Raw genomic sequence first — 25,651 nt, forward strand, 5'->3', positions numbered from 1 at the left:
CCTCCCTTTCCCACCCCTCTAGGTGGTCACAAAGCACCGAGCTGATCTCCCTGTGTGATGCAGGTGCTTCCCACTAGCTATCTATTTTACATTTGGCAGTGTATATATACCAGTGCTACTCTTTCACTTCGTCCTAGCTTCCCTTCCTCCTCCCCGTGTCCTCAAGTCCATTCTCTACGTCTGCGTCTTTATTCCTATCTTGCCCCTAGGTTCATCAGAACCTCTTTTTTTTTAGATTCCATATATATACGTTAGCATACGGTATTTATTTTTCTCTTTCTGACTTACTTCACTCTGTAGGACAGACGCTAGGTCCATCTGCCTCACTACAAATAACTCAATTTCATTTCTTTTTATGGCTGAGTAATATTCCATTGTATATATGTGCCACGTCTTCTTTATCCATTCATCTGTCGATGGACACATAGGCTGCTTCCATGTCCTGGCTATTGTAAATAGAGCTGCAGTGAACATTGTGGTATGTGACTCTTTTTGAATTATGGTTTTCTCAGGGTATATGCCCAGTAGTGGGATTGCTGGGTCGTATGGTAGTTCTACTTTTAGTTTTTCAAGGAAACTCCATATTGTTCTCCATAGGGAGGACAATTTACATTCCCACCAACAGTGCAAGAGGGTTCCCTTTGCTCCACACCCTCTTCAGCATTTATTGTGTGTAGATTTTTTGATGATGGCCATTCTGACCAGTGTGAAGTGATACCTCATAGTGGTTTTGATTTGCATTTCTCTAATGATTTGTGATGTTGAGCATCCTTTCATGTGTTTGTTGGCAATCTGTATGTCTTCTTTGGAGAAATGTCTATTTAGATCTGCCCATTTTTGGATTCGGTTTTTTGTTTTTTTGATATTGAGCTGCATGAGCTGCTTGTATATTTTGGAGATTAATCCTTTGTCAGTTCCTTTGTTTGCAGATATTTTCTCCCATTCTGAGGGTTGTCTTTTGGTCTTGTTTATGGTTTCCTTTGCTATGCAAAAGCTTGTTTCATTAGGTCCCATTTTTAAATTTTTGTTTTTATTTCCATTTCTCTAGGAGGTGGGTCAAAAAGGATCTTGCTGTGATTTATGTCATAGAGTGTTCTGCCTGTGTTTTCCTCTAAGAGTTTGATAGTGTCTGGCCTTACGTTTAGGTCTTTAATCCATTTTGAGTTTATTTTTGTGTATGGTGTTAGGGAGTGTTCTAATTTCATTCTTTTACATGTAGCTGTCCAGTTTTCCCAGCACCACTTATTGAAGAGGCTGTCTTTTCTCCATTGTATATTCTTGCCTCCTTTATCAAAGATAAGGTGACCGTATGTGCATGCGTTTATCTCTGGGCTTTCTGTCCTGTTCCATTGATCTATATTTCTGTTTTTGTGCCAGTACCATACTGTCTTGATTACTGTAGCTTTGTAGTATAGTCTGAATTCAGGGAGCCTGATTCCTCCAGCTCCGTTTTTCTTTCTCAAGATTGCTTTGGCTGTTTGGGGTCCTTTGTGATTCCATACAAATTGTGAAATTTTTTGTTCTAGTTCTGTGAAAAATGCCATTGGTAGTTTGATAGGGATTGCATTGAATCTGTAGATTGCTTTGGGGAGTATAGTCATTTTCACAATATTGATTCTTCCAATCCAAGAACATGGTATATCTCTCCATCTGTTGGTGTCATCTTTAACTTCTTTCATCAGTGTCTTATAGTTTCCTGCATACAGGTCTTTTGTCTCCCTAGGTAGGTTTATTCCTAGCTATTTTATTCTTTTTGTTGCAGTGGTAAATGGGAGTGTTTCTTTAATTTCTCTTTCATATTTTTTGTCCTTAGTGTATAGGAATGCAAAAGATTTCTGTGCATTACTTTTGTATCCTGCTACTTTACCAGGTTCATTGATTAGCTCTAGTAGTTTTCTGGTAGCATCTTTAGGATTCTCTATGTATAGTATCATGTCATCTGCAAACAGTGACAGTTTTACTTCTTTTCCAATTTGGGTTACTTTTATTTCTTTTTCTTCTCTGATTGCCATGGCTAAAACTTCCAAAAACTATTTTGAATACTAGTGGTGAGAGTGGGCAACCTTGACTTTTTCCTGATCTTAGAGGAAATGGTTTCAGTTTTTCACCATTGAGAATGATGTTGGCTGTGGGTTTGTCATATTTGGCCTCTATTATGTTGATGTAGGTTCCCTCTATGCCTACTTTCTGGAGAGTTTTTATCATAAATGGGTGTTGAATTTTGTCAAAAGCTTTTTCTGCATCTATTGAGTTGATCATATGGCTTTTATCCTTCAGTTTGTTAATATGGTGTATCACATTGATTGATTTGTGTATATTGAAGAATCCTTGCATTGCTGGGTTAAACCCCACTTGATCATGGCGTATGATCCTTTTAATGTGCTGCTGGATTCTGTTTGCTAGTATTTTATTAAGGATTTTTGCATCTATGTTAATCAGTGATATTGGCCTGTAGTTTTCTTTTTTTGTGACACCTTTGTCTGGTTTTGGTCTCAGGGTGATGGTGGCCTCGTAGAATGAGTTTGGGAGTGTTCCTCCCTCCGCTACATTTTGGAAGAGTTTGGGAAGGGTAGGTGTTAGCTCTTCTCTTTGATAGAATTCACCTGTGAAGCCGTCTCATCCTGGACTTTTGTTTGTTGGAAGATTTCTATTCACAGTTTCACTTTCAGTGCTTGCGATAGGTATGTTCATATTTTCTGTTTTTTTCCTGGTTCGGTCTTGGAGGGTTGTAGTTTTCTAAGAATTTGTCCATTTCTTCCAGGTGGTCCATTTTATTGGCACATAGTTGCTTGTAGTAATCTCTTGATTTTTAATTTAATTCCATTTGTGGTCAGAGAATATACTCTGTATGAATTCAACCCATTTAAGTTTGTTGAGGCTTGTTTTATGGCCCAATGTATTATCTGTCTTGCTGAGTGTTAAATGTGTACTTGAAACAATATCTTTTCTCTTGTTGGATGTAATTTTATGAAAATGTCAGCTGGATCCAGTTGGTGGATAGTGTTAAGTGTTCTCTGTCCTTTTCTGATTTCTCTCCTCTTCTCTATGCAGTATGGTTTTCTGTTTACTCATTCCATCAGTTGCTGAAAGAAGTATTAAAATATTCAACTTTAATTGTGAATCTTTCTATTTTTCTTTTTTGCTTCATGAATTTTAAAGTTCCTTTTGGGTGCATATGTATTTAAGATTGTTATGTCTTTTTTTCCTTAAGTCACTTAAAAATTTGTGTATTTATTTATTGTCTTTATTTTTCTGGCTGCATCGGGTCTTAGTTGTGGCATGCAGGATCTTCGTCGCGGCACGTGGGCTTCTCTCTAGTTGTGGCGTGCAGGTTTTCTCTTTAGTTGTGGCTCCAGAGCACATGGGCTCTGTAGTTTGTGGCATGTGGGCTCTCTCTTTGAGATGCGCGAGCTCAGTAGTTGTGGCGCGTGGGCTTAGTTGCCCTGCAGAATGTGGGATTTTAGTTTCCTGACCAGGGATCGAACCCATGTCCCCTTAATTGGAAGGCAGATTCTTTACCACTGGACCACCAGGAAGTCCCTGTTATGCTTCTTAATAAATTGGCTTCTTTAATATTTTGCAGTGTCCCTCCTCATCTCTGGTAATATTTCTTGTGCGGATGTCTACGTTGTCTTATACTAATATAAGCACTACATTCCTTATGCTTAGTATTCCTTTATGCATGGTATATATTTTTCTGTCCTTTTACTTTTAACTTATGTATGTTTTTATATTTAAAGTAGGTTTCTTGTAGACAATATGTAGTTTTTTTGAAAAAAAAAATTTTTTTTTTTAAATCCAATCTAACAAACTCTGTCTTTCATTTGGTTTTCTTTAGACCATTTGTATTTAATGTGATTATCAATATAGTTAAGTATAAATATATTATCTTGTATGTTTTTTCCTTGTCTGTTTTTGTTCATTTTTTCCCTACTTTTCCTGCATTTAAAAGAATATTAATTGAGTGTCTTTTAAGTGTTTTATTTTATCTCTGCTGTTGGCTTATTATATGACTTTGTTTTATTTGTTTAGAGATTGCTCTTGGGTTAACATTATACACATTAACTTATCACTGTCTTTCTGCAAATACTATTATAACATCTCTTATAACAGTATATTTCTGTTTCTCTGTTATCATCAAGGAATTAAAAAATGTAAAAAAGTGTGTTACATTTACCCACATAATTATACATATTTACCCATGTAGTTCTATCACTCTTTATTCCTTTGTATTGGTTCAGATTTCCATCTGGTATTATTTTCCTTTAGCCTGAAGAACGTCCTGTATCATTTCTTGTAGCATTAGGTCTGTTGGCAGTTTTCTTAGCTTTTGTTTGTTTGAAAAAAGTGTATATTTCACCCCTATTTTTCGAGAATATTTTTGTCGGTGTTTCCAGGTTTAGTTTTTTCTTTCAGCTTTTTTTGCTTTTGTCTTCTGGCTGGTACTTACTGATAAGAAGTCTGAATTCATTCTTATCTTTGTTTTCTTGAACATAATATGTCTTTTTCCTTCGGCTGCTCTTTTTATCATTGGTTTCAAGTGATTATTATATGCCTTGGTGTAATATTATGAGGTTGGTTCTGCTTGGGTTTGTTGAGCTTGTAGGAGCTGTGTGTTTATAATTTTCACCAAATTTGGAAGATTTTTGTCTATTCTTTAGTCAAATATTTAAAACTATTTCCTCTTCCTCTTCTGGGACTCCAGTTATACATATTCAAGAACTTGATTCATTGGGAGATATCCTTAGGGTGTGTCTACCACGACTCCCTGAAGCAGAGGCCTACTGTCAATACCCATGACCCTCCACCTACTACAAGTAGCAAAAGCCATTGGTGCCTTTGCAGATGACCTTTGTTTTATGACAAAATATATAATTTGGAATTTTCTAATATTAAGCATCTAATCCTAGTGGGTAGAATTAAAATGAAAATCTTCTGTAAGATATACCTCTAATACTGAAAAATAATCTTTTAATTAATAGATATTGTTGATAGTACCAAGGGCTTCATGATGTAATTGAATGTGACATTAATTCTCTTACTGAGCCTTGTCAAATTACTCTTACTCTTCAGTGCAGGAATCACAGCCACAGCCCCCACCCTCCAGGATTTGGTCGACACAAAGTCTGTGCACATGAAAACAAAGAACTTGCCAAGGCGAGAGAAGCTCTTCCTCTTATAGAGGATTCTAGTAACTGTGACATTGTAAAAGCTACTCAGTAAGTCTTCCCAATGTTTTGTTTTATCCTTAGGTTCTGTTGAATTGTTATAATGACGCATGTGTGGTTCATGGCACTCCAGTGTACACCTTCCTCCCTTCATTCTCCAGTGATAGTATGTTTGTCATACCAACATCAGAGCATTTAATACAGTACACCTTAGCTGTTTATTATTAGTCTCTCCCATTAGATTGTGAGCAACTTCTGAGCAAAAGCATGTCTTTTTCATCTTTGTAACCCCAGTACTTTTACACAGTTGCTGTCTTCTATTGAATGCCCAATAAATGTTTGTTGATTGAATGAATGGTTTTAAATGACACTAAAACTAGACTCTGAGTTTGAAACACAAATCTGAATCTTTTAAAATGTACTACAACCTAAATATGAAGATGGGATAGAAAAATATCAACTCACACATTGGTGTGTGGTTTAAACATTTATTTATTGAGTACTTTCTATGTACCTATTTTTCTGGGTGCCCTAGAAAAAAGTCAGTATAATTGAAGTAGGTTTTCTGACCACTTGAAACTATAGTCGGTTATTTTGCTTGCACTGAAAATGAAATATGTTTTGAAAGTTTCCCCTTAAGATCTCCATTTGTGGGTTTTTGCATTAAACCATTTCCAACATTTTCACCCTTGTGGATCTCATTGACTGTTAACATCTACCCCACCTCTTGCCATTGAATATATTTTGAAATATTTTATCTGTCAGATTATGTTAATTAGTAATCCATTTTCTTAGTACTCAAATATAAGCCTGCCCATCAGAGCTTCTAATCTGCATGAAAGAAACTAATGTTACTATACTAACTTGATATAATTTCTGTCAAAAGCAAAGATGTTTGGTGATTAGTTAACCTGTTTGGCTTTAATGTAGACTCATGTATTGCTTATGTTAGTTAAAAAGTTATTGACAATTATTTGAATATTCTAATTACTAATTTATATGAACTCTGGAGGCTCTGGGAACCACTACATTAGGTGAATATTGTTTGATATTGTTTGTATTATTATATTTATATGAATATGAGAGTGGTCTTAAGGTAAATAGATATTTGCTTTAATTAGAATGGAAACATTTAAATGTTTCTCTGCAACCAATAAAGCTCTGTAATGATAAGTGTGAGAAATTAGGTTATGTTCACAGGGAATATCAATAAAAACTCACATTATGTATATTTCCCCAAATTTTCTTCAGGTCTTGGACTTTAAGTGGTTGTGAGAATATATTTAGGTAGTATTTGGGAAGGGTGAAAGAGAGCTAGCTAGGATAGGTGTTTTTGTATTTTCTAAACCACCAAAATCCTAATTATTGTGTACCCTTTATATTTCTTATGTAAAGGGAGTATTTCTTTTCCAGTAAAATGTTAAAGTTGATATTTAAAAGATGGAGAATATAAATATTGGGTCAGAAAGTTCATTCGGGTTTTTCTGTAACATCGTACAAACTTTTTGGCCACCCCAATACATATGTATCATTATCAACAATTCATTCTCTTATTAACATGTTCACTTAGCATTGTCAAATGGGTACCTCCATCTTTTAAAAAATGCCATAAAGACAGACAGACAGGTGCACACACACGTTTTGGTGAGGCAGAGGTTATTTAACAGTGTAGGAAGTAGAGACAATTCTGCCATTTTGTTTGATTTTGACCCTTGAAGACATATCGAAACTTTCAGTTCCCTCTAAATAGAAGTAAGTTTCAGAGAAAGTGCTAAATGGTCTGGTGGGTCTTAATAGTTTCTGTGGAAAAGAAATAGTGCTAATGAACGATTTTTTAAATTATTTTAGCATTAAAAAGGAGGTATTTCTCTGCTGTTTTTCATTCTGATAGTGAGTCAGTTAAATAACTCTCTTAAATATCCCTTCAGTCTGTCCCTCCTTTTACATTCCTGTTGCCTCTTTTTCTTCAGGCTCCCATTGCTGCTCTCCTGTCTCTATTGTAAGATCCTCTAAACTGGTCTCTCAGTCTTGGCCTTGAATTAGCTTCCACACTGCCACTAATGTGATCTTTCTTACAGCCCAAAATCTGAGTGCTTTCCTCTTTAAAACCTTCAGTGGCTTCCCCTTGCACTATAAAGTCTAAATTTCAAAGCATGGCAGAGAAGGTTCATGCAGTCTTTGCTTACCTCTCCTAGCCTCATCTCTTGCCATTGCCTTTCTTATGCTGATGCTTCTGTGGTGCTAAATTGCTTATATTTCACCAAACATCCACGCAGTTTTATATCTCTGGTTTTCGTACATGCTATTCCTTCTGCCTGAAATGTCTTCCCTTCACCCTATAAAACATAGCTTGTATATCAGGTTCCATCTCCTTCAGGAAGGGCTAATCATTCCTTCCTTTTCTATACCTATACTGTGTGCATATTTTATTGTTGAATTTATCCCATTCCAAGTTTGCTTTTAGTCTCTCTCCCTTATTGTGAGGTCATTGCTTGGACTTTGTTTGATTCAGGGATAAGATTGTCATACAGAATCAACACCATGTATTCCTGGTGCATTCCTGGTGGAAAATCAAATGAAATTTATTGAAAGAGGGCAAATGTGAATGTTAAAGTTTATTTAAGAAAATCAAGTTCAGCTCCAAATGGATTAATCTGATCATTCAATAGCCAGGTTTACTTTCGTTGTTTGGCTTTATAATCTGTCCTCTTTGTGCATATCTTTGTTAATTATTGTATTTCTATGTTGGCTGAAAGACAGATGGGATAAAGACATGGTAAAAGGAAGAAATTTTGATATTTGAAATTATTTTAATGGTATCAATTATGCATTTTCTTATTTCAGATATGGGATTTTTGAACGATGTAAAGAGTTGGTGGAAGCAGGATATGATGTCAGGCAACCAGACAAAGAAAATGTGTCGCTTCTTCATTGGGCTGCTATTAACAACAGGCTGGATCTTGTAAAGTAAGATGGGATATGTTAGTTGAACCATCTCTAATCCTTTACTGTAAATGAATATTTGAAACTTTGTGCCATGCACATTGGTTATCATAGTATTGAAAAGGACCTCAGAGATCGTCTGGAGCAGGACTCTCACTGGCCCAAAAAGGAAAATTAAAAATAAAGCCACAGGGGACATCCCTGGTGGCACAGTGGTTAAGAATCCACCTGCCAATGCAGGGGACAGGGGTTCGAGCCCTGGTCCGGGAAGGTCCCACATGCTGCGGAGCAACTAAGCCCGTGCGTCACAACTGCTGAGCCTGTGCTCTAGAGCCCGTGAGCCACAACTACTGAATCCCGCGTGCCTAGAGCCCGTGCTCTACAACAGGAGAAGCCACTGCAATGAGAAGCCCACGCACTGCAACGAAGAGTAGGCCCCACTCGCCACAACTAGAGAAAGCCCGCGCGCAGCAACGAAGACCCAATGCAGCCAGAGAGAGAGAGAGAGAGAGAGAGAGAGCCACAGAGACCCATCATAAAGATAGAGTTCAGGCAATGAAATTGAACACTTTTTGAAAAGGGAAAGCATAACACATTTTCCAGGATAGAACAGATAGTTTCATTAGGTTAAAAGAATCACTGAAATATTTTATGTTGTAATAACGCCAGGAGGAATGGTTAGGTAGGGGAATAATTTAACTTTAAAAACAAAATTAAATATGGAATACATTTTAAAGTAGGCATGTGTGGGATTGTATAAAATAGTTCCCTTTCATAAAGCACTACTGCCTACCCATTGTTTTTGTTTTTTCTTTGTTTTATACCTTAGCATGTAAAATGTGTATGTGTGTGAATGTGTATATGTTTTGTATTATACGTACTTAAAATCCTTGAGGTTTAAAAAAGTAGAAATATACTAAAGTTTAGAATAAACAGATATACAGATATACTCACAAGCAAACTTCTTTTCTGTGGAAATAAACTGGTGTATTGTTTAGATAATATATATGAAGCACAACTTTGAAATAACGAGACTAATGCCTGTAAACTGCTGAAGAAAATAAGTCTCTTTACTTTATAGTTTCACTTTATACAGTGTATCCCATCTGTGCCCCCAAAATAGAGAGTGAAATGCTCAAAATGTCTAACTCCTCCAAAAGGATTTTGAATTAATTTTTGCTACCTACTTTTAGAATTCATTCCCACATAGTAATTCTAATTTTAAACTGTTAGCAGTGACATAGTTTTACCTTTCTTCTTGCCAGTTAAGTAGAATATCTGTAATAGAAACCTTTTTTGAATATAAACCATTCCAAGAGTGTTGTGGTGGTTAGAATATGCAGAGAGTAGTTATTATGTGTTTGGTGTATAGTTGTCATGGAATGCTCATGACAGCAGGAGTAACTACTTAACATGATGAGAATATTTCACCAGGGATCTGTTTGATGCTGTTGTGTGAATCTTTCAGACCTCTGTAGATCTGAGTGTTTTTAGGGAGGGGTATTATTATAATTTTTGTTTTCTAATACATTTATTACTAAGAAAAATTGATGTTTTCTTTCTTAGTATGAATTTTAAGTTTTAAATCTTATTTTCATTTATGTCTGCTTTTAACAGGTTTTATATTTCGAAAGGTGCTGTGGTAGATCAGTTGGGCGGAGATTTAAATTCAACTCCTCTTCACTGGGCCATCAGGTAAAGGTTTCTTTAAATACTGAAATTGCTGTTCAGAATCAAAAGTGACTTCCTCATTTTCTGAATATTACAGACCAGCACTTTCCAGTAGAATTTTCTGTGATGATGGAAATGTTCTATTCTGTGCTGTCCAGTAAGGTAGCCACTAGCCATACATGAAATGCAAAATGTGGCTAATGCAATTAAGGAATGGAATTTTTAATTTTAATTAATTTTAACTAATTTGAATTTAAATAGCTGTATATGACTAGTAGTCCATATTGAAAATTGCAGTTACAGACCATTTGCAAGGCTTTCTTTCCTTTTTACCCCTTCATTCAAAAATAAATAAATAAATAAATTACAGTTTTAAAGAGTTTCCAGAGATGATGTTTTTGTGTTTAATTTGGGGCTCCACTATGATGCTCAACCTCAAATATTTGTATTATATTTTATAATCAAAATAAATATGTTTAATATTTGATCACATGGATAAAAGTGGTAGTTCAGTGAGTGTAAACTCAATTCTTTTCTCTCGTATGTGTTGGCATCTGAAGCTGAAGTTAGTAAGTGTCTGTGCGGATACTTAACAACTTCTTCATCTTTCATTTTAACTCCATTCTCTCTGTGGTTGGTGGGATTGATATGAACCTGAAAGTGAAGTGAATAATTGTTCATTTAAGGCAAGGAATTGAATCTTTTCTCCATAGCCAAGGATTTTGAGGAATCTGGGGTTAGCTCATCCCCCTGTTAAGCTACTGAGGTACAGTGCTTTACAGAGAAATGAGCCATATTCAAAGAGAAATATGTAGTTCCTAAGAAAACGATTATCACAGTATACCTGCAGTCTGTGAATGTTACTCTGTGGCATATCTGCTTCATGATTATATTTTGCTTTTAAAATAGCAGCAGTGAAGTCTAAGTGGTTTTTAATTTCCATTTTTATCATTAGTTATGTAAAATTATTTACACATGGTAGTAATCTTACACATAAGATTTAAGGTAGATTGGGAGGTTATTAAGTTTATTACCTGCACTCAAGAAGGACCGTCCAGATAGCTCTAAGTTTGGAGCATCTATGTGAAATACATTTAGAGAATCTCCAGTGTTTTAAAAATCTGTGTATTGTTAGGCAGTACTCTTTAAATCCAACCAAAATCCTTCGTGTCTTAGGAACATAGGTTTCTCCCTGAATTTTTCTCTTTTTTGCGCGACAGAATACAGTATAATTTTTGTCCTTTCTTTCCAGACAAGGGCATTTACCTATGGTCATATTATTACTGCAGTATGGTGCAGACCCCACTCTTATCGATGGAGAGGGATTCAGCAGCATCCACCTGGCAGTGTTATTTCAACACATGCCCATTATAGCATATCTCATCTCAAAAGGACAGGTATGTTTTGAAATGTTTCTTGTACTCCAGCTATTGTAAATCTGAAGGGATTCAGAGGATGATTACTAGTAGTCTGTCCTCATTTTTTTTTTTCTGCCCTCATTTTTAAAGTAGAAGTTACAGATATCCAAATATTCAAATACTAGCCTCAGTAAGTCTAGCTATTGAATACTGCTTTTCCAGCTTCACTGGAGCAAAAAGGATAGGTCATTTAGCTCAGTAACATATAATAGATGTTTCTGAAACTTGTAAGCCTATAATAGTTTTCCTTATGATCCCAAGTAATTTGCAGAGTTTTTCAAAAACATGACTTCAAAGCCTGTATTTTTCTTCTGATTGAATGTGGAAATGGTAGTCAGATCACTAAATTAACCCATCATTTGCTTGCATTATTTAAGTCCAAGTGGAGACCAATTTGAATGTATGTTTCTTATTGTTCCCTAAAGTAAATCCATGAAAAATGGCTTGCCTTAAGTGGCATCCATTTATGGCACTGGTTAAATTATAGGTTGCTGGCGGTGGGAGTTTCACTGTCAGCTCTGCTTGCCTGGGATATGCTTTCTGGTAGCAAGTAGTTTATATATCAGTAGTCTCGTCTGTAAGAGGCGTGGAAACATGTTTGCACAAATGCTGTTGGGATGATTGTGTTCTCTTCAAATAAGCACTTTCTCTTAGACTCAAATAAGCACTTTCTCTTCAACTCAAGTAGAATAATTATAACTTCCTGGGTCTCATTTTGGAAAGCTATATGACGAGTCATCTTTTCTGCTTCTCTTTGGGCTTATTTCTCCAAGGCCCATAAGAATATTCAGTAATCGACTTTTTTTTTTTGGCTTGGTTGAGGTATCATATACCTCAAATCTGGGTCCATTTTATTAAAAGAAGCATATCCTCTTGGAGGTATGATTTCCCTTTTTTTCTATATTCTAGAAAATAAAAAAGAACTTTTCATATTTTACTTTTTGAAACATAAGTTCAAAATTGCAAGTTTCCTCAGAAGATCAAGAGTTCACTATTACTGGAAGTTTTTAAGTAGAGACTGGATGACTTTGTGTAAGAGGGGGTAGTATGAATTAATGTTTCGGTTAAAGTCTAAACTAAGTGACTTCTAAGGTCTCTACTGTCTCATATTTGATGGTGTTTATCAACATTTTTCTCTTTCCCTTAGCTGTCTTCCACTCACAGCGTACGAGATTTAAAATCATATATTCAGATTTTCCCTTTAAAAAGTTTTGTAGAGATCAATGGATTTTAACCCTGTGGATGTGAAGCAGAACATTCTTTTATTCAAATGATATTTGAATCCTTCTTATAGACACACTAGTGGTGTTGAATGTATTAAAGAGATACTTCTACTAAGAGAGGAGACAGAATCTTGACTTTGTTTACAATTAGGCTGATTGACTCTTCTTTTTGAACAGAGTGTGAATATGACAGATGTAAATGGGCAGACACCTCTCATGTTATCAGCTCACAAAGTACTTGGGTAAGTGAGTTTAATTGAATTGCCTTATTCTGACTCTTGATCCAGCAATTTAAGTATCTTAGTCTTTGTGAGATGACACAACATTCTGAGGAAGAAAGTAAGATTTTCCATCTTGTGACTGTGATATGGACTTTTAATGTAGTTGTAGTTAGAAAAGCACCATTGAAGTAAATTTTCTGTTTTCTGGTAGCTTTGGGGAAAAGTTTGAAAGCTGCTAATAAGAAAAAATATTTCCTTACAGAACAGGTAGAGATTCCATAGCATATACTTATTAACATGACATACATTTCTTAGTTTACATTTTTCAAGAATGGCTACAGGTTTAAATGCTCTCATAATTTGAAATGTAGATGAGAAATAGACTTTCCAGAAAACAATAAATTTTGAGGTTCTCTGACATTGTTGACTGCTCTGAAAATATTAATTATAACTGATCTATGAAAATAGTATGTTTATATGTTCATATCAGTTATTTACATATTTAAGTTTTTGTGATTATTGATCACCATATTGTGATTATTGATCATCACTTGTGATTATTGATCACCATATTGTCCAACTTCTGTTATTCTTCTATTCAAATACATGCTACAGTTTGCCCTGTATCAGTTTTGTTTCCAACGTTGTACTTAATTTCTGATTCTGATTTTACTTAGGATGTCTCCCCTAGGAACTGAGTTAGTTCTGATGCCATTTCCTTTTAGCTCATGTAGAGGTGGGGCTGGGGTAGAATTTTGTCAGAAAGCATTTTGTCATTGCTGGTAACTGTAAAGTCAGGTATAATGTTTAAAAATCTTGATAGAATAAGTAAGGTAGAATATTGTTTTATTAAAGGAATCTCTTGAGTAGTCATAAAAGAAGGGAAGGTGTTGACGATAAAGTAAAAATATTTCATTGAATTCTGCTTTCAAGTCCATAACTTTCTATGATAAACAAATATTTTAGGACATTATTTATACCACTTTATGCAGTAATTGGTTGGAGGGAGAATGTGGTTAGCTTTGGTTTATCTCCTCAAATATAATGTTGTACATTTAATTTTTTAATTGGATAAATAACATAGCATTTGATGTTGGCCGAAGTTAAGTGTAAAAAAAATGTTAACCAATAGAACAGCAACATGAAAGTAAAAATTTGAAAAACAAAAGCTGTTATCCCACAGTATTGATGTTAAAATTACATTATATAGCAGACTATCACTTAATAGATGTCTCTTGGGGCGGGAACTCTCCAGTATTAGCACCTAGAATGGAACTCTGCACAGAGAAGTTCCTCAGTTTTCAGAATACTTACTGATTGGTTCATTGATACGTTAGCAAACAGTTTCATTGTTTACATTTACCCTTCAAATCATTCAGCTGTCTAATATCTCTTGGTGTTTTATTGTTTTGAGACAGGTCAGAACCAACTGGATTTCTCTTAAAGTTTAATCCCTCTCTCAATGTAGTTGACAAAATACACCAAAACACTCCACTTCACTGGGCAGTTGCCGCAGGAAATGTTAATGCCGTTGATAAACTCTTGGAAGCTGGTGCTAGCCTGGATATCCGAAATGTTAAGGTATGACCAGGTGTTTATCTCCCTTAATTTATTATATCTTGAGTTAGAAGACTGATAAATTAACATAAAGATAAGCTATACATATGTTTTCGGTTACCATGAGATAAGTATAAACAATAATAGTTGGCTACCCTTGGAATAAATACAGTGAATCTGTGATTCTGGTGAGTTTTTAAAAATGTTTAGCATCTATGGTATTGATATATCAAAAATATAATTGAACTTTTTTTTTTAGGGAGAAACCCCTCTTGATATGGCTGCGCAAAACAAAAATCGGCTCATTATTCATATGCTAAAATCAGAGGCCAAAATGCGAGCCAACAAAAATTTCAGACTTTGGAGGTGGCTGCAGAAGTGCGAGGTACTTTTATTCGGGGCCTATTCTGGGGGCTATAAGAACTGTTTTGTTCATTTGTTTTTGTTTTTTAAGGCATCAGGGGAAACCAGGGAGTTGGCCTAGTGCTGCATTATATCTGCTGATTATATCTTTCCCACACATCCCATAACCCACAGTTGGAAATTTGGCACTTTTATTGGCAATTTATTGTTGGTCCTTATCTAGATGGCTCCAAAGCTCCACGAATGGCCAGGAAAATCTAAGTTGTAATAGAGAATATAATTAAAATTATTAAAATGGGGTATTGAATTGATTTCACTATTTAACGTTTTCATATATGATAGCATCGTCTTATCGAATAATAATTAGTAATTATACCTTCAGGGTGACTCTAGATTAATAGGCATGGGATTTCTATGCAGAGGGTCATCATGAATACTACACCAATTTTGCATTTAGGTATGTGGAGGGAGAGAAAAAGAAGTTAACGGTTACTCCTCAGTCTCCTTTGCCATCTCCTCTGCTCTCTCCCCCCCTTTATTGGTAGAGTGCCCTGTTCTTTCTAGTCATTCTCTTGGTGATTTCATGAACTTCCATGGCTTTAAATGCCCTCTCTATGTTGACAACTCCCAAAGTTATCTCTAGTTCAGACCTTTCCATACTTGTATATCCAGCTACCTTGATTTGTCCAGTTCACCGTCCAATAGGCATCATCAACATAACATCCAAAACTGAGCTCCTGATCTCTCCTCCCCACTGTCCCTAACTGTTCCATCTACAGCTTTCCCCATCTCAGTAGGTGGCAACTCCCACTCTCCAGTTATCTTTGCCTTTTCTCTGTCAAATCACGTATCCAGTCCGTCAGGAAAACGTATTGGCTAGTTCTGCTCTCAGTATATATCCAGAATCTGACCCTTCTTACCATTTTACCATGGCATTTTGGTCCAGCCACCGTTATCTTTCATGTGGATTTCTGCAGCTGTCTGACATCTCCCTGCCTCTACTCACCTCTAGTCTCTTCTCAACAGAGCAGCCAGGTGAATCTTAAAATGTAAGTCAGATACTATTATTCATCTGCTCAGAATAATATGATGTCTCCCGCTTTCTCCCAGAATAAAAGCCAAAGTCGGGCTTCCCTGGTGGCGCAGTGGTTGTGAGTCCGCCTGCCAGTGCAGGGGACACGGGTTCATGCCCCGATCTGGGAAGATCCCACATGCCACAGAGCAGCTGGGCCCGTGAGCCATGGCTGCTGAGCCTGCGCGTCCGAAGCCCGTGCTCCGCAATGGGAGAGGCCACAACAGTGAGAGGCCCGCATACCACAAAAAAAAAAAAAAAAAAAATCCGAAGTCCTTACATTGGTTTCCATCCAGCTTTTTATATACTATAAAATTCAGTTAGTACATTTTTCTGTCTAGAATTTAGGCCCCGTTGAGAGAAAGACCTTAAATTCATCGATGTGCCCCTAAGTGCCTGGAACAGTGCCTAGCATATGGTACACACTGGAATATTTGTTGAATGAGGAAATAGTGTGGCTCATCTGTGAGTACTGTATCTGGGATTAAAATTTTGAGATCCACATTTAATTGTTATTTCTGTACTGAGATCATGTTGCTTGTAGATTCCAAGTTTACCTTTTTTAAAAAGAAATCTAGACTTGCACATTTTGTGTTATCATGCAGATTAGAATTGGAAGCATATTAAAGATTTCATATCATTTGAAATTATCCGTCCTCAGAACGTGGCTCAGGGAAGTAAAGATTGAAGAAGATAGGGCAGAATATATTTTCTCCCTTTGCTGTCGCATGAGCCCTGCTTACTTCCAAGGTCATGTATGTTGCACTTAAGGGATTGCATTGTACAGATGTGGTGCCTGGCTTCAATGCAGATAGCCACACTGTTGGTTTGTAGACGCTTCATTCTTTTAACTTTTCAGAATAAACCCGAATTATTAGCATCCTGAGGATATGTTTAAGTCTTTGGCCTCCATGTGACATTGACACTGAGAACTACTCCCTTCTTGAAGCTCTCTCCCCTGGCTTTACTGGAACCTTTCTTCTGGTTCTCGTCCTGCCTTTCTGGTCATACTGATCACTCTACTTACTTACCTTTTGGGACGTACCTTTTTGACCCTTGAGTGTTTCCGACGGCCAAGATTCTGCCCCTTTCTACCTGCACACAGTCCTCAGGATGCTCTTCATTCCTGGTTTTCCCACCTGTATACTGATGAACACCAGGTTTTCTCCTGTGTGGTAGGCCTGCTTTTCTGACTGACTCCTGGCTATCTCCTAGACGTCCATAGGCATCTACAGTTCCATGTGCCCTAAACGCAATTCAGACTTGTTCCTTCTAACCTTCTTTATCAGGGGATGGCACCATGCGGTGCCCAGGTTGGAACTCTTATACTCTCTTCGTTGAATCTTGGGTGTGTTGATTTTTGTGTGGTCTTTTTGTCTTGCTTTATGCTTTCTGACATATAATACTGTTTGAAAGAAATTATTTTTTTAAATGTCAGCTATCATCAACACTTTTCTTAAAAGATCACCATTTCTTGGAGTGGAAGAAAGCAAAACAAAACATGTTTAAGCAACGTTTTATTAATGTAAGGCTTTTAAAAGATTGTTTCCAAGATTTGTAATTTCTCAAACTTCAGATTTATCAATCTGCAATTTTGAAGAAAAATTCTGTGTTCTGCTGTTGTATTAATTGTTACTGTATATTTAGGAAGTAGTTTTTCTATTGAACTAATTATTATTAGCTACTTAGGTGGTAAAATCCATAAAGTTCTAAAATTCTGAATCTCTTAATAGCTCTTCCTGCTGATGATGCTTTGTGTGATTACCATGTGGGCTGTTGGATACATATTGGACTTCAGTTCAGATTCTTGGCTTTTAAAAGGATTTCTTCTAATAGTATTGTTTTTTCTGACATCTTTGTTTCCAAGGTGTGTATATCAATCTCTGCAAGGCTGGTTATAGCATTTCCAATTTGAGTGCTTATTTCTATTGCTGATTAGCTGGAGTTGCAGATTTTTATTGAACTGTGCATGTTACTTATCACGTAGAAACATCCTCAGGGTGGGAGGGAAGAGCTTTGCTGGCATATGATTTGACTGAAAGCAAATTGGTCAATCCAGTAATTTAACTGCACTGACAATTGGTGGAAAATAAATATCCTAGCTCACTTTTTGAATTGTTAATCTCAGTGAATAATGGGGAGATTTTTGTAACTGTTTTGCATCTTGAAGCATTTTTGCCCATTTTTCAGAAATTTTGTTTTTTCCTATTCTAAATCTAGATTCTAAATCTAAACTAGTAAACTAGTTACTTTTGCTCTTAATGTTTTTTAGTTGAAACAACCTAATTAAATCACAGGAAGTTATAAAATAGTAACTATGGTATGGTTCTATTTTTAGGAAAATATTCATACATGATATATATAAAGATTGCCTGGGTTCAAGTCAAGCTTTACCACATAACAGTCTGACCTTGAGCCAGTTGGTTTACCTCTCTGTGCCTCGATTTCTTCGTCTATAAAATGAGGATGAAAATTGTGACAATGCCTGCCTCATCGTTAATACAAATACAATGGTTAAACAGTGGCCAACACACAGTACTCAATAATCACGTCACACCCCAGTCTCTTCTTCTCACCTCCCTTTCCCTGTAGAATGGCACCCAGTTCCTCACATGAATAAGGGGTACCATCCTTGGATTACTGTCCTCCTCTGTTCTTCCTTTCTCCTCGCTTCCCCCACTCAGCACATTACCAAGTCCTTCCTGCTCTCTGGTCTGCTCTCTGCCTCTCCTCAGCTGGCACCCTAGACCAAGCCTCCCAACTGGTCTCCTGATTCCATCTCTTACCCGCTGTAGTTCCTCCTCACTTGGCAATCAGGGTGGTCTTTTAAAAAGGCAAACCAGTTTCTGTCTTTTCTCCTTGTGTAAAGCCCTCAAGTGGCTTTTCCTTGTTCTCAGAATGACATCCAAACTCCTTGCCTGTGAGGTATTATGTAATTCATTCCCTCCCCTCTGACATCATCTCTTCCCTTCACTGCCCTCCATCCTTCTTTCTGTTTCTAAAACACGTCAAGCTCATTCCCACCTTTGGCCTTGGCTCTTGCTTGTGTCTCTGTCTGAAGGGTTCTGATACCATATTGTTGCATAGCGGGAGACGTCAGTCAGGCCTCAGTTCCAGCGTCCCCTCCTCAGCGAGGCCATGCCTGACTGACTGTACTGCATCACCCCATTGTATTTTCTTCATGGCACTTAATCACTGTTTCCTGGAATGTAAGGCTCATACAAGCAGGACACTTGTCTCTCCTGTTGAACATTTTCAGTCACTGAAAGGAAAATGTAACGATGATGATCCATAAAAGAGAATCTGGAAGGAAGTGCTGTGTTGCTCTCTTCAGGGTGCGATTATGAGTATTTCTGTGTCCTTCTTTTGATTACCAGCATTTTGTAGAATAAGCATGAGTTGCTTTTGTTATAACAAAAAACAAAGCATTAGAGGAATTTTACCTCTTAATCACTCAAGAGCAGGACAGTAGGCTGGAAATGAATTTAAATGTTAAATAAAAGTTCAAATTTCTGAAAAATAGCAAAATGCCTAAAATTGTCTGCTATTCAGAAAACTTATAAGTTAGAGATATTCATTTATTTTCCACTAATTGGGTTGACTTGGTCTTCAGATAAATTTTAAGCCAAATTACAATCATCACTTTTTCTTTTTTCCAGAGAGAAAGCAAAGGCTGGCTATATCTACTCACCTAGGATAGGGGCATTTGAGATTTTGTTTGTTTTAATAGAAACTCACATTACAAAAAATGTATATGGAAACTTTTGTTTGCGAGCTGAGGGCTTCGTATGCTAGGCTTAGCATATGTACACTATTCAAACAGGAGAGAAATTCATATGGTAACTGCTTTTATTTCTCCCACTCTATAGAGTCCCAATTTCACGGAGGTAAGCAGCTGTAAACTTCCACTGTTATTAGGCTCCACGGGAGGTTGCTTATTGATCCAGGCTGCTATGAGATACCTGTTAGAAGTAGACAGGTCGTAGTAGCAGGCTGTTACAAACTAGGTGGTTCACTGCACCACTTAATTAGGTCAAACATATTTTGCTGCAAAATCTCAGACAAGCCATGCCATGGAGATTACATGGGCGCTATTTGGCCTATTCTGGCAGCATACTGGGGACCTGAGGTTTGGGATCTTTAGTTGTTGTCAGATATTATTTTATCATAATTGTGTTTATGATCTTGATAGCTTTTTAAAAACCCTTTAATATCTACCATCACCCTTTTTTTTTTTCTGGTATAAATTTTAAAGTAGATCCAGGTAAACTCTATTCATGTACCGATTTACTATATCGAGTATTTATTGTAAAAGACAGATTTTTTCATTTGAAACAACAATATTAAACGTTTGAGCAAGTTATATGTGGACTTCCAGGTTGCTTTTGACCCAAGCGAGACGGTTGGTGTTTGATGACTAGTGTCACCGTTAGCCTTTATGTGTCTTCTCACATCGAGGGTCTGCTTTGCAAGCTGTTTGTGGGATGAAAGTGCTCAAGGTTGTGTGCATCTGTATGTTTCAGAAATACACTGTTAGCCTCTAGAAGAAAGCTTGTTAAATGCGAAGGTGAATCTCCAAGGACTTATATTTTTGCATTTTGGAGTATTTGAAAATATGATATGCCAGAAAAGAAAGAAATACAAATATATGTTGCAATAGAAGTAAAAAAGATTTGAAAGTGTAAAGTTATTGGGAATGGAATAATCTATAAGTTAATTGTGGGAACTAGAACATTCACTTTATGAGGTCCCGGTGCTTCAGTTTTCTCACATGTAAAATGGGGTGATGATGGTGTGTAACTCTGTTACCACATGGAAAGTGGCGCACAGCACTCAGTGAAAGCTGTTGTTGTTATGTGAGGGCATCATTATTATTACTATTATTACTTAAGGGGATTTAGAGCTAAAATTAATATGATTCGAGCTTATTTTCACTAATACTTTATCCTTTTTTTTCCTGTAGGTTCTTGGTCGGGTATAAGAGCCTTATGTACTTACCAACAGTCTTTCTGCTGAGTTCCATTTTTTGGATATTTGTGACTTGGTTCATCTTATTTGTTCCTGATATCCTTCCAGGTTACATTTAAATGCATATCTCATTTTGCTTTTAAAAATTACTAATGCCATTGTTAGAAATTTAGCTACTAGAAGAGATCCAGGGAAAGTAAGTCAAATTTATATTCATTTAATGGTCCTGGTTGAAGATGTTTAATGTTGGAAATCTACTGAATTCTGGAAATGATCTCAGAGTACACTATGGAAACAGCAGGTGTCTAGTATTGATTACTCATAGGAAGGAAACAATATAATGAATTACTGTTTTATTTAGATCCATAAAAATTTGTTGTATTGCCTTGAGATTCTCTTCAAGGTCCGATGGTTCTTTTAACTTGGTCAGCAGTTATAGGTGATGAATAAATCTTCTGGGTACCAAGGTCTCCTGCATGGGAAGAATACTGGAGGAAATATGTCCTCCTCAGCAATGGTCAGTGCAGTGTTATTATCTAAGGCAGTGATTTTCAGTACACAGTATAAATAAATTTGCATTGCCACCCAAAACATATGTGAAAAATGTTTCAGAAAGCAATAATCTGAATATGTGCTTTACTCTGATATTTTGTTGTTTTATCCTATTCTATTTCCTTTTTAACAAGTGCTGGTCATAGCCCATTTATTTCTTTCATGACCGACTAATGGATGGCAGCCCGTAGCTTAAAAAATCTCATCTAAGGGATAGGTTTATCACTTGAGGAGCAGGGCCCAGGCCAAGTCTAGTCACCTAGAAGTGGGGATAGGGGTTACTTCTTACTTTATAGTTACTTATAGCTCCCATTGGGAAAGAGGCATTTTCTCCAATTTTTGATGTTCCCACCTCTTTCCAGGCTCCTTTTTCCCCTTCGAAGGACCCTAGGAAGACATTAAAGTCTTGTTTTCCTTACAGGGTAAGGGAAGAAGGGGTATGGTAGATAGACATGTACCTTTAAGCGTATTCCTTTAGCTCTACGTTATTTCTCTTTCTAGTAGTGACACACTTGAAAAGAAAGAATACTGTTTATGAGAGAGATGCATACGCTCAGTTCAAGAATACTTTTTCATAGGAATAAATGTAAAGTGAGAGAGGCATATGAGTTCTCAGAGTGCATCTCCCCTCACTATATAGCATGTTTTTACTTTAAGGATGCTTTTTATTTCTGAGCATTAGCTCTCATATTTTTCAGATTCCTTTAATCTAAATGAATGGCACAGCATACTACGGAGGGCATTTGACTTTTTTCAAAAGATTTTATTACATCTAACCTTTGTCTCATAATTATTGATTTGAGAGCAGCTTTTTAAGCACTAGCCTTATTACCACCACTTAATAAAGGCTTGGATGATATCATAATGTGATACAAAAATACTTTATCACTTGTAGGAGTCCCAAGGCTGGTACATCTTATTGTAGTTGACATGGTACTGAAAGGGCTGGCTGATACTTTTATATACCAACTCACATGCAGTGGAGTAAGCACAGTTTAAAAATTGTGTTTCTTGATGAATTTTTAAAATGTGAGAAACTCACACTATTCCAAATTTTGTACCTAAAATGTGGTAGTTTTTACATTGAATTATTTCAAATTTGCAGCATTAGTATTAACAAACATGTTACTGCACTGTAGTTTGAAAACCTCAATTACAGAGGTATTTAATTAGTATTCAGCTTCGTATTCAGTTGAGTTTACTGCTGTTCAATATTTGTGAAGATGTCATTATATCAGAAGAACTGTTTTGATTTCCATAGCTGGACAGAATCTTAAGATGTTGGAGTTGACAGGAAGGTATGTTACTCACACGTACAGCATGAAGCCGTTTGTTCTAAGCACCCGTGTGAGGCCACTGCTGGTGAGGGCAGGTCGGTCAGTAGGTGGCGCCATCAGATCAGTGGTTTTCAGGCTGAATGGTAAATGCTGTTTGAACCGCCTCGGGTGTACACTGAGGCGCTGCCCTGGAAAGACCCAGCCTGAGAGTGTAGACTAGCCGTGTTGCCAAGTGTGGATTGCATGGGGCTTCCACTCCCACAGCCGCCTTGCCCATCGTGGGAAGAGAGTCTGGGAAACTATGGAAAGAGTATGGTCTTTGGAATCAGACAGAATGAATTGGAGTTGAGGCTTTTTTTTCTTACTAGTTATGTACCATTGGGCAAATAATTTCACTGAGTCTCAGTTTTTCTATAAATTGGAGATAACAGTACCAAGTTCATGGGGCAGCTGCAAGGACTACTGCGCTAGGATGTCTGTAAGGTGCTGACCATAGTCCCCATTCTGTAAAGAATACCTGTTATTTTATTATTATTATTAATTGCTCTTATGAATAAAATCTGTGTGGAAGGCTACATGTTGGGATTAATTTTAAGAGCAGCTCTAGGTTAGCTCCTCAGATGAGCAGTTTCTTCTGGTGCCTTTTATATGTTCAGCAAATAATGTGTTTATCTTTTATGAGGCAGGTTTGAGAGGAGAGAGGACCTAACTGATGAGTTTGGAAGTAAGATGAGGATTCAGGAAAGAGATGGCGAACCACTGAACGTTACATTTGTGATTCTGTCTCTAGCTGAGTTACTTAACTCAGAAGGATAAATATGTGAAGCCCCTAATGCTGAGTTTCAGAGGATCAACGTGTACAAGTGCGCATTGTTTCGGGAATGACGTAGGTTCCGGTCAAGTGAAAAAGAACCAGGAACTTTGACTAAAAACCCAGCATGGGTAGTGATGCAGCTTTCAAGGAAGCCAGTATATAAGGACGATGTGAGTGTCCAAGGAAAAGACATCAGCAATCTCACTGTCTTCTGCCCTGGTCAGGACACAGCTGAGATGTGTTCTTTTGAAAGAGAGCAGGAACAAAGCAGGAACATACCCAGGAGAGCGTGTTGTAGGAGGAATGCTGTTGCTGCTTATCCTGGAGGTGTGAGCGCTGCCTTCCAATTTCAGGTGTTTGGAAGTCTGTCATTTGGAAGCCAGTGCACTGTATAGAATGAGCACTCAATAATTATTGAACAAATGGGGAAGCAGCTTCTATAGGGTCTATCTATAGGACACCTATAGTGTAGATCTACAGTGTAGAAATAAAGGAGCTAAAGAATGAAAACCAGTTAGTCCAAGTTATAAAAAGGCAGATTTTAGAACCACTTTGAGAAACTTTTTAACTGCAAAAGGGTCACAAGCTAACTGGTGAGGCTGCGATGTCTACAAACAACTATGACCTAAGGGCTAAGTGCTGTAGAATAAGCATTCTTAGGTTCAGGGAAGGGAGAGAATCCTTTCCCATAGGGAATCTGGAAAGACCTAAAGGGGGAAGGAGGATTTTAAGTTAGGTCTTGAAGGCAGTTAGGACTCGGACGTCCCAAAAATGTGGTTTTAGAAGTAGATGGGGTGAAGTAGGGAGCACTTGAGGGCAATGAACCACACAAAGCAAGGACATGGAAGCAAGGAATGTTTGGCTTTTATGTGAGGGAATGTAGTGCAATTCAGGTTACTTGGAAGGAGAAAATCCATTGATTCTCCTGGGATTGGTTTTGAAAGTTATTCAGAATAAGAGCCCAAAATTTGGTCCAGTCAATACACATGAGATTATCATGTGATTAAACTGAATGTGTTTTGGAGACTGTGTCATGTGTGTTGATCAGGATTTTATGGGAATTAAATTTCAGTTTCACACAACTTTTTTGGATCCTATCTTTCTTAAAGCCAGGCCCATCTGCAGATAAACAGATAAACTAAACCAACAGGATTCGTTCCTGCCTACCTGAACCAGATGTGGTTGTATTGTTTTTTGTGGGCTAGAGCAGTGCTTCTCAAACTATAATGTGCGTGCGCATCCTCTAGGGATCTTGTTAAAATCCAGAGTCTGCTTCTGCAGGTCTGGGGTGAGGTCTGGAATTCTGCCCTTGTAGCAAGCTTCCAGGTAAAGCCATTACTGTGGGACCCATGGACCACACTTTGAATAGCAAGCGTTCAGAATTTTATTTTATGGCCACCTTTTCCACTCTGAAGTTTAGCACAAGAACATCTTGGCAACACCTTGGAAGGCAGATACAGTTACTATGTCAATATAGTGATTTTAATTGGGCAAGGAGAACTGGTTTACTACTGGCAGTATCGGTTTATTATTGCATATTCATTTGTCTTTCCCTGGGGCAGAGTTTTACTTTTTTATACAAAGAATTTGTACCATTTCAAAAACACTTCAAAGTGGGTAATGTTTATCCTTGAAACACTTTATCTTAACTTATCCGTAATATCTGCCTTTCCAAATAGTATCTGATTTGTAATGTCTTTGCAAGGAGAGCAATTTGTTTCTGAATTAACTCAGCCTAATACAGTTACAAGGATTAAGTTATGAAAACTTTCCAGTAGGAAATCTTTGCTGGCATTAATTTAATATATAGGGAAATAGTTTTAGTTGGCCTCTCTGAATTCAGTGGTTTGTTTCTTTGACTAATTTTGTTAAAATGATCAGAAAATACTGTTCTAGATGTGCACAGGAGAGCCACAGTTACACCGTTTAGATATTAATTTATTTGGATCTGGAAGGTTTTTCAATTTTTAGGAGGTTCTTCCTATATTATAACTATTCCTATCAATATTTTATGAGTTTCAACTAATGAGAAGAGATTAATTATTAGCCAACTGTGAGCAAATTCCTACAGGATTAGAGCATAGAATGGGGCCAGGTTTGAGGGTAGGGATATGTGTACGTAAGGGAAGGTGAGGCTAGAATGCAGAGAGAAGAGACTCTTAGGCACCAGTGATGAAATTTTCTTTCATCATAATTAGGCTGTTCTTACTGGAAGTCTGATATGTTCCTTAACTTTGCTTTAACATTTAGCAGGCACCATTTTCTATTTCGTTTTCATTCTCAGCCTAGTAGCCTTCCTCTACTTTTTCTACAAGACTTGGGCAACTGATCCAGGCTTCACTAAGGCTTCTGAAGAAGAAAGGAAGATGGTGAGCTTTCTCTGTAATGTTACTGATTTTTTTAT

General features: G+C 37.0%; 1 protein-coding gene across 2 annotated transcripts in view; it reads left to right on the forward strand.

The window, feature by feature from the left end:
• The window catches only part of ZDHHC13 (zinc finger DHHC-type palmitoyltransferase 13), a 48,402-nt gene that overhangs the window by 10,026 nt on the left and 12,725 nt on the right, over window positions 1-25,651 (forward strand). Inside the window, exons 2-11 of one of the 2 annotated variants that reach the window (XM_060018604.1) lie at window positions 5,074-5,219; window positions 8,013-8,135; window positions 9,729-9,806; window positions 11,035-11,179; window positions 12,601-12,665; window positions 14,063-14,225; window positions 14,461-14,586; window positions 17,370-17,503; window positions 20,600-20,700; window positions 25,492-25,616. In XM_060018604.1, coding sequence (XP_059874587.1) covers window positions 5,074-5,219; window positions 8,013-8,135; window positions 9,729-9,806; window positions 11,035-11,179; window positions 12,601-12,665; window positions 14,063-14,225; window positions 14,461-14,586; window positions 17,370-17,503; window positions 20,600-20,700; window positions 25,492-25,616 — 1,206 coding nt within the window. The remainder of the gene's footprint in view (window positions 1-5,073; window positions 5,220-8,012; window positions 8,136-9,728; window positions 9,807-11,034; window positions 11,180-12,600; window positions 12,666-14,062; window positions 14,226-14,460; window positions 14,587-17,369; window positions 17,504-20,599; window positions 20,701-25,491; window positions 25,617-25,651) is intronic. The other variant, XM_060018605.1, reaches the window with a different exon arrangement.

The sequence above is a fragment of the Delphinus delphis genome, chromosome 8 (assembly GCF_949987515.2).
Source record: "Delphinus delphis chromosome 8, mDelDel1.2, whole genome shotgun sequence".
NCBI classification, from domain to species: Eukaryota; Metazoa; Chordata; class Mammalia; order Artiodactyla; family Delphinidae; genus Delphinus; species Delphinus delphis.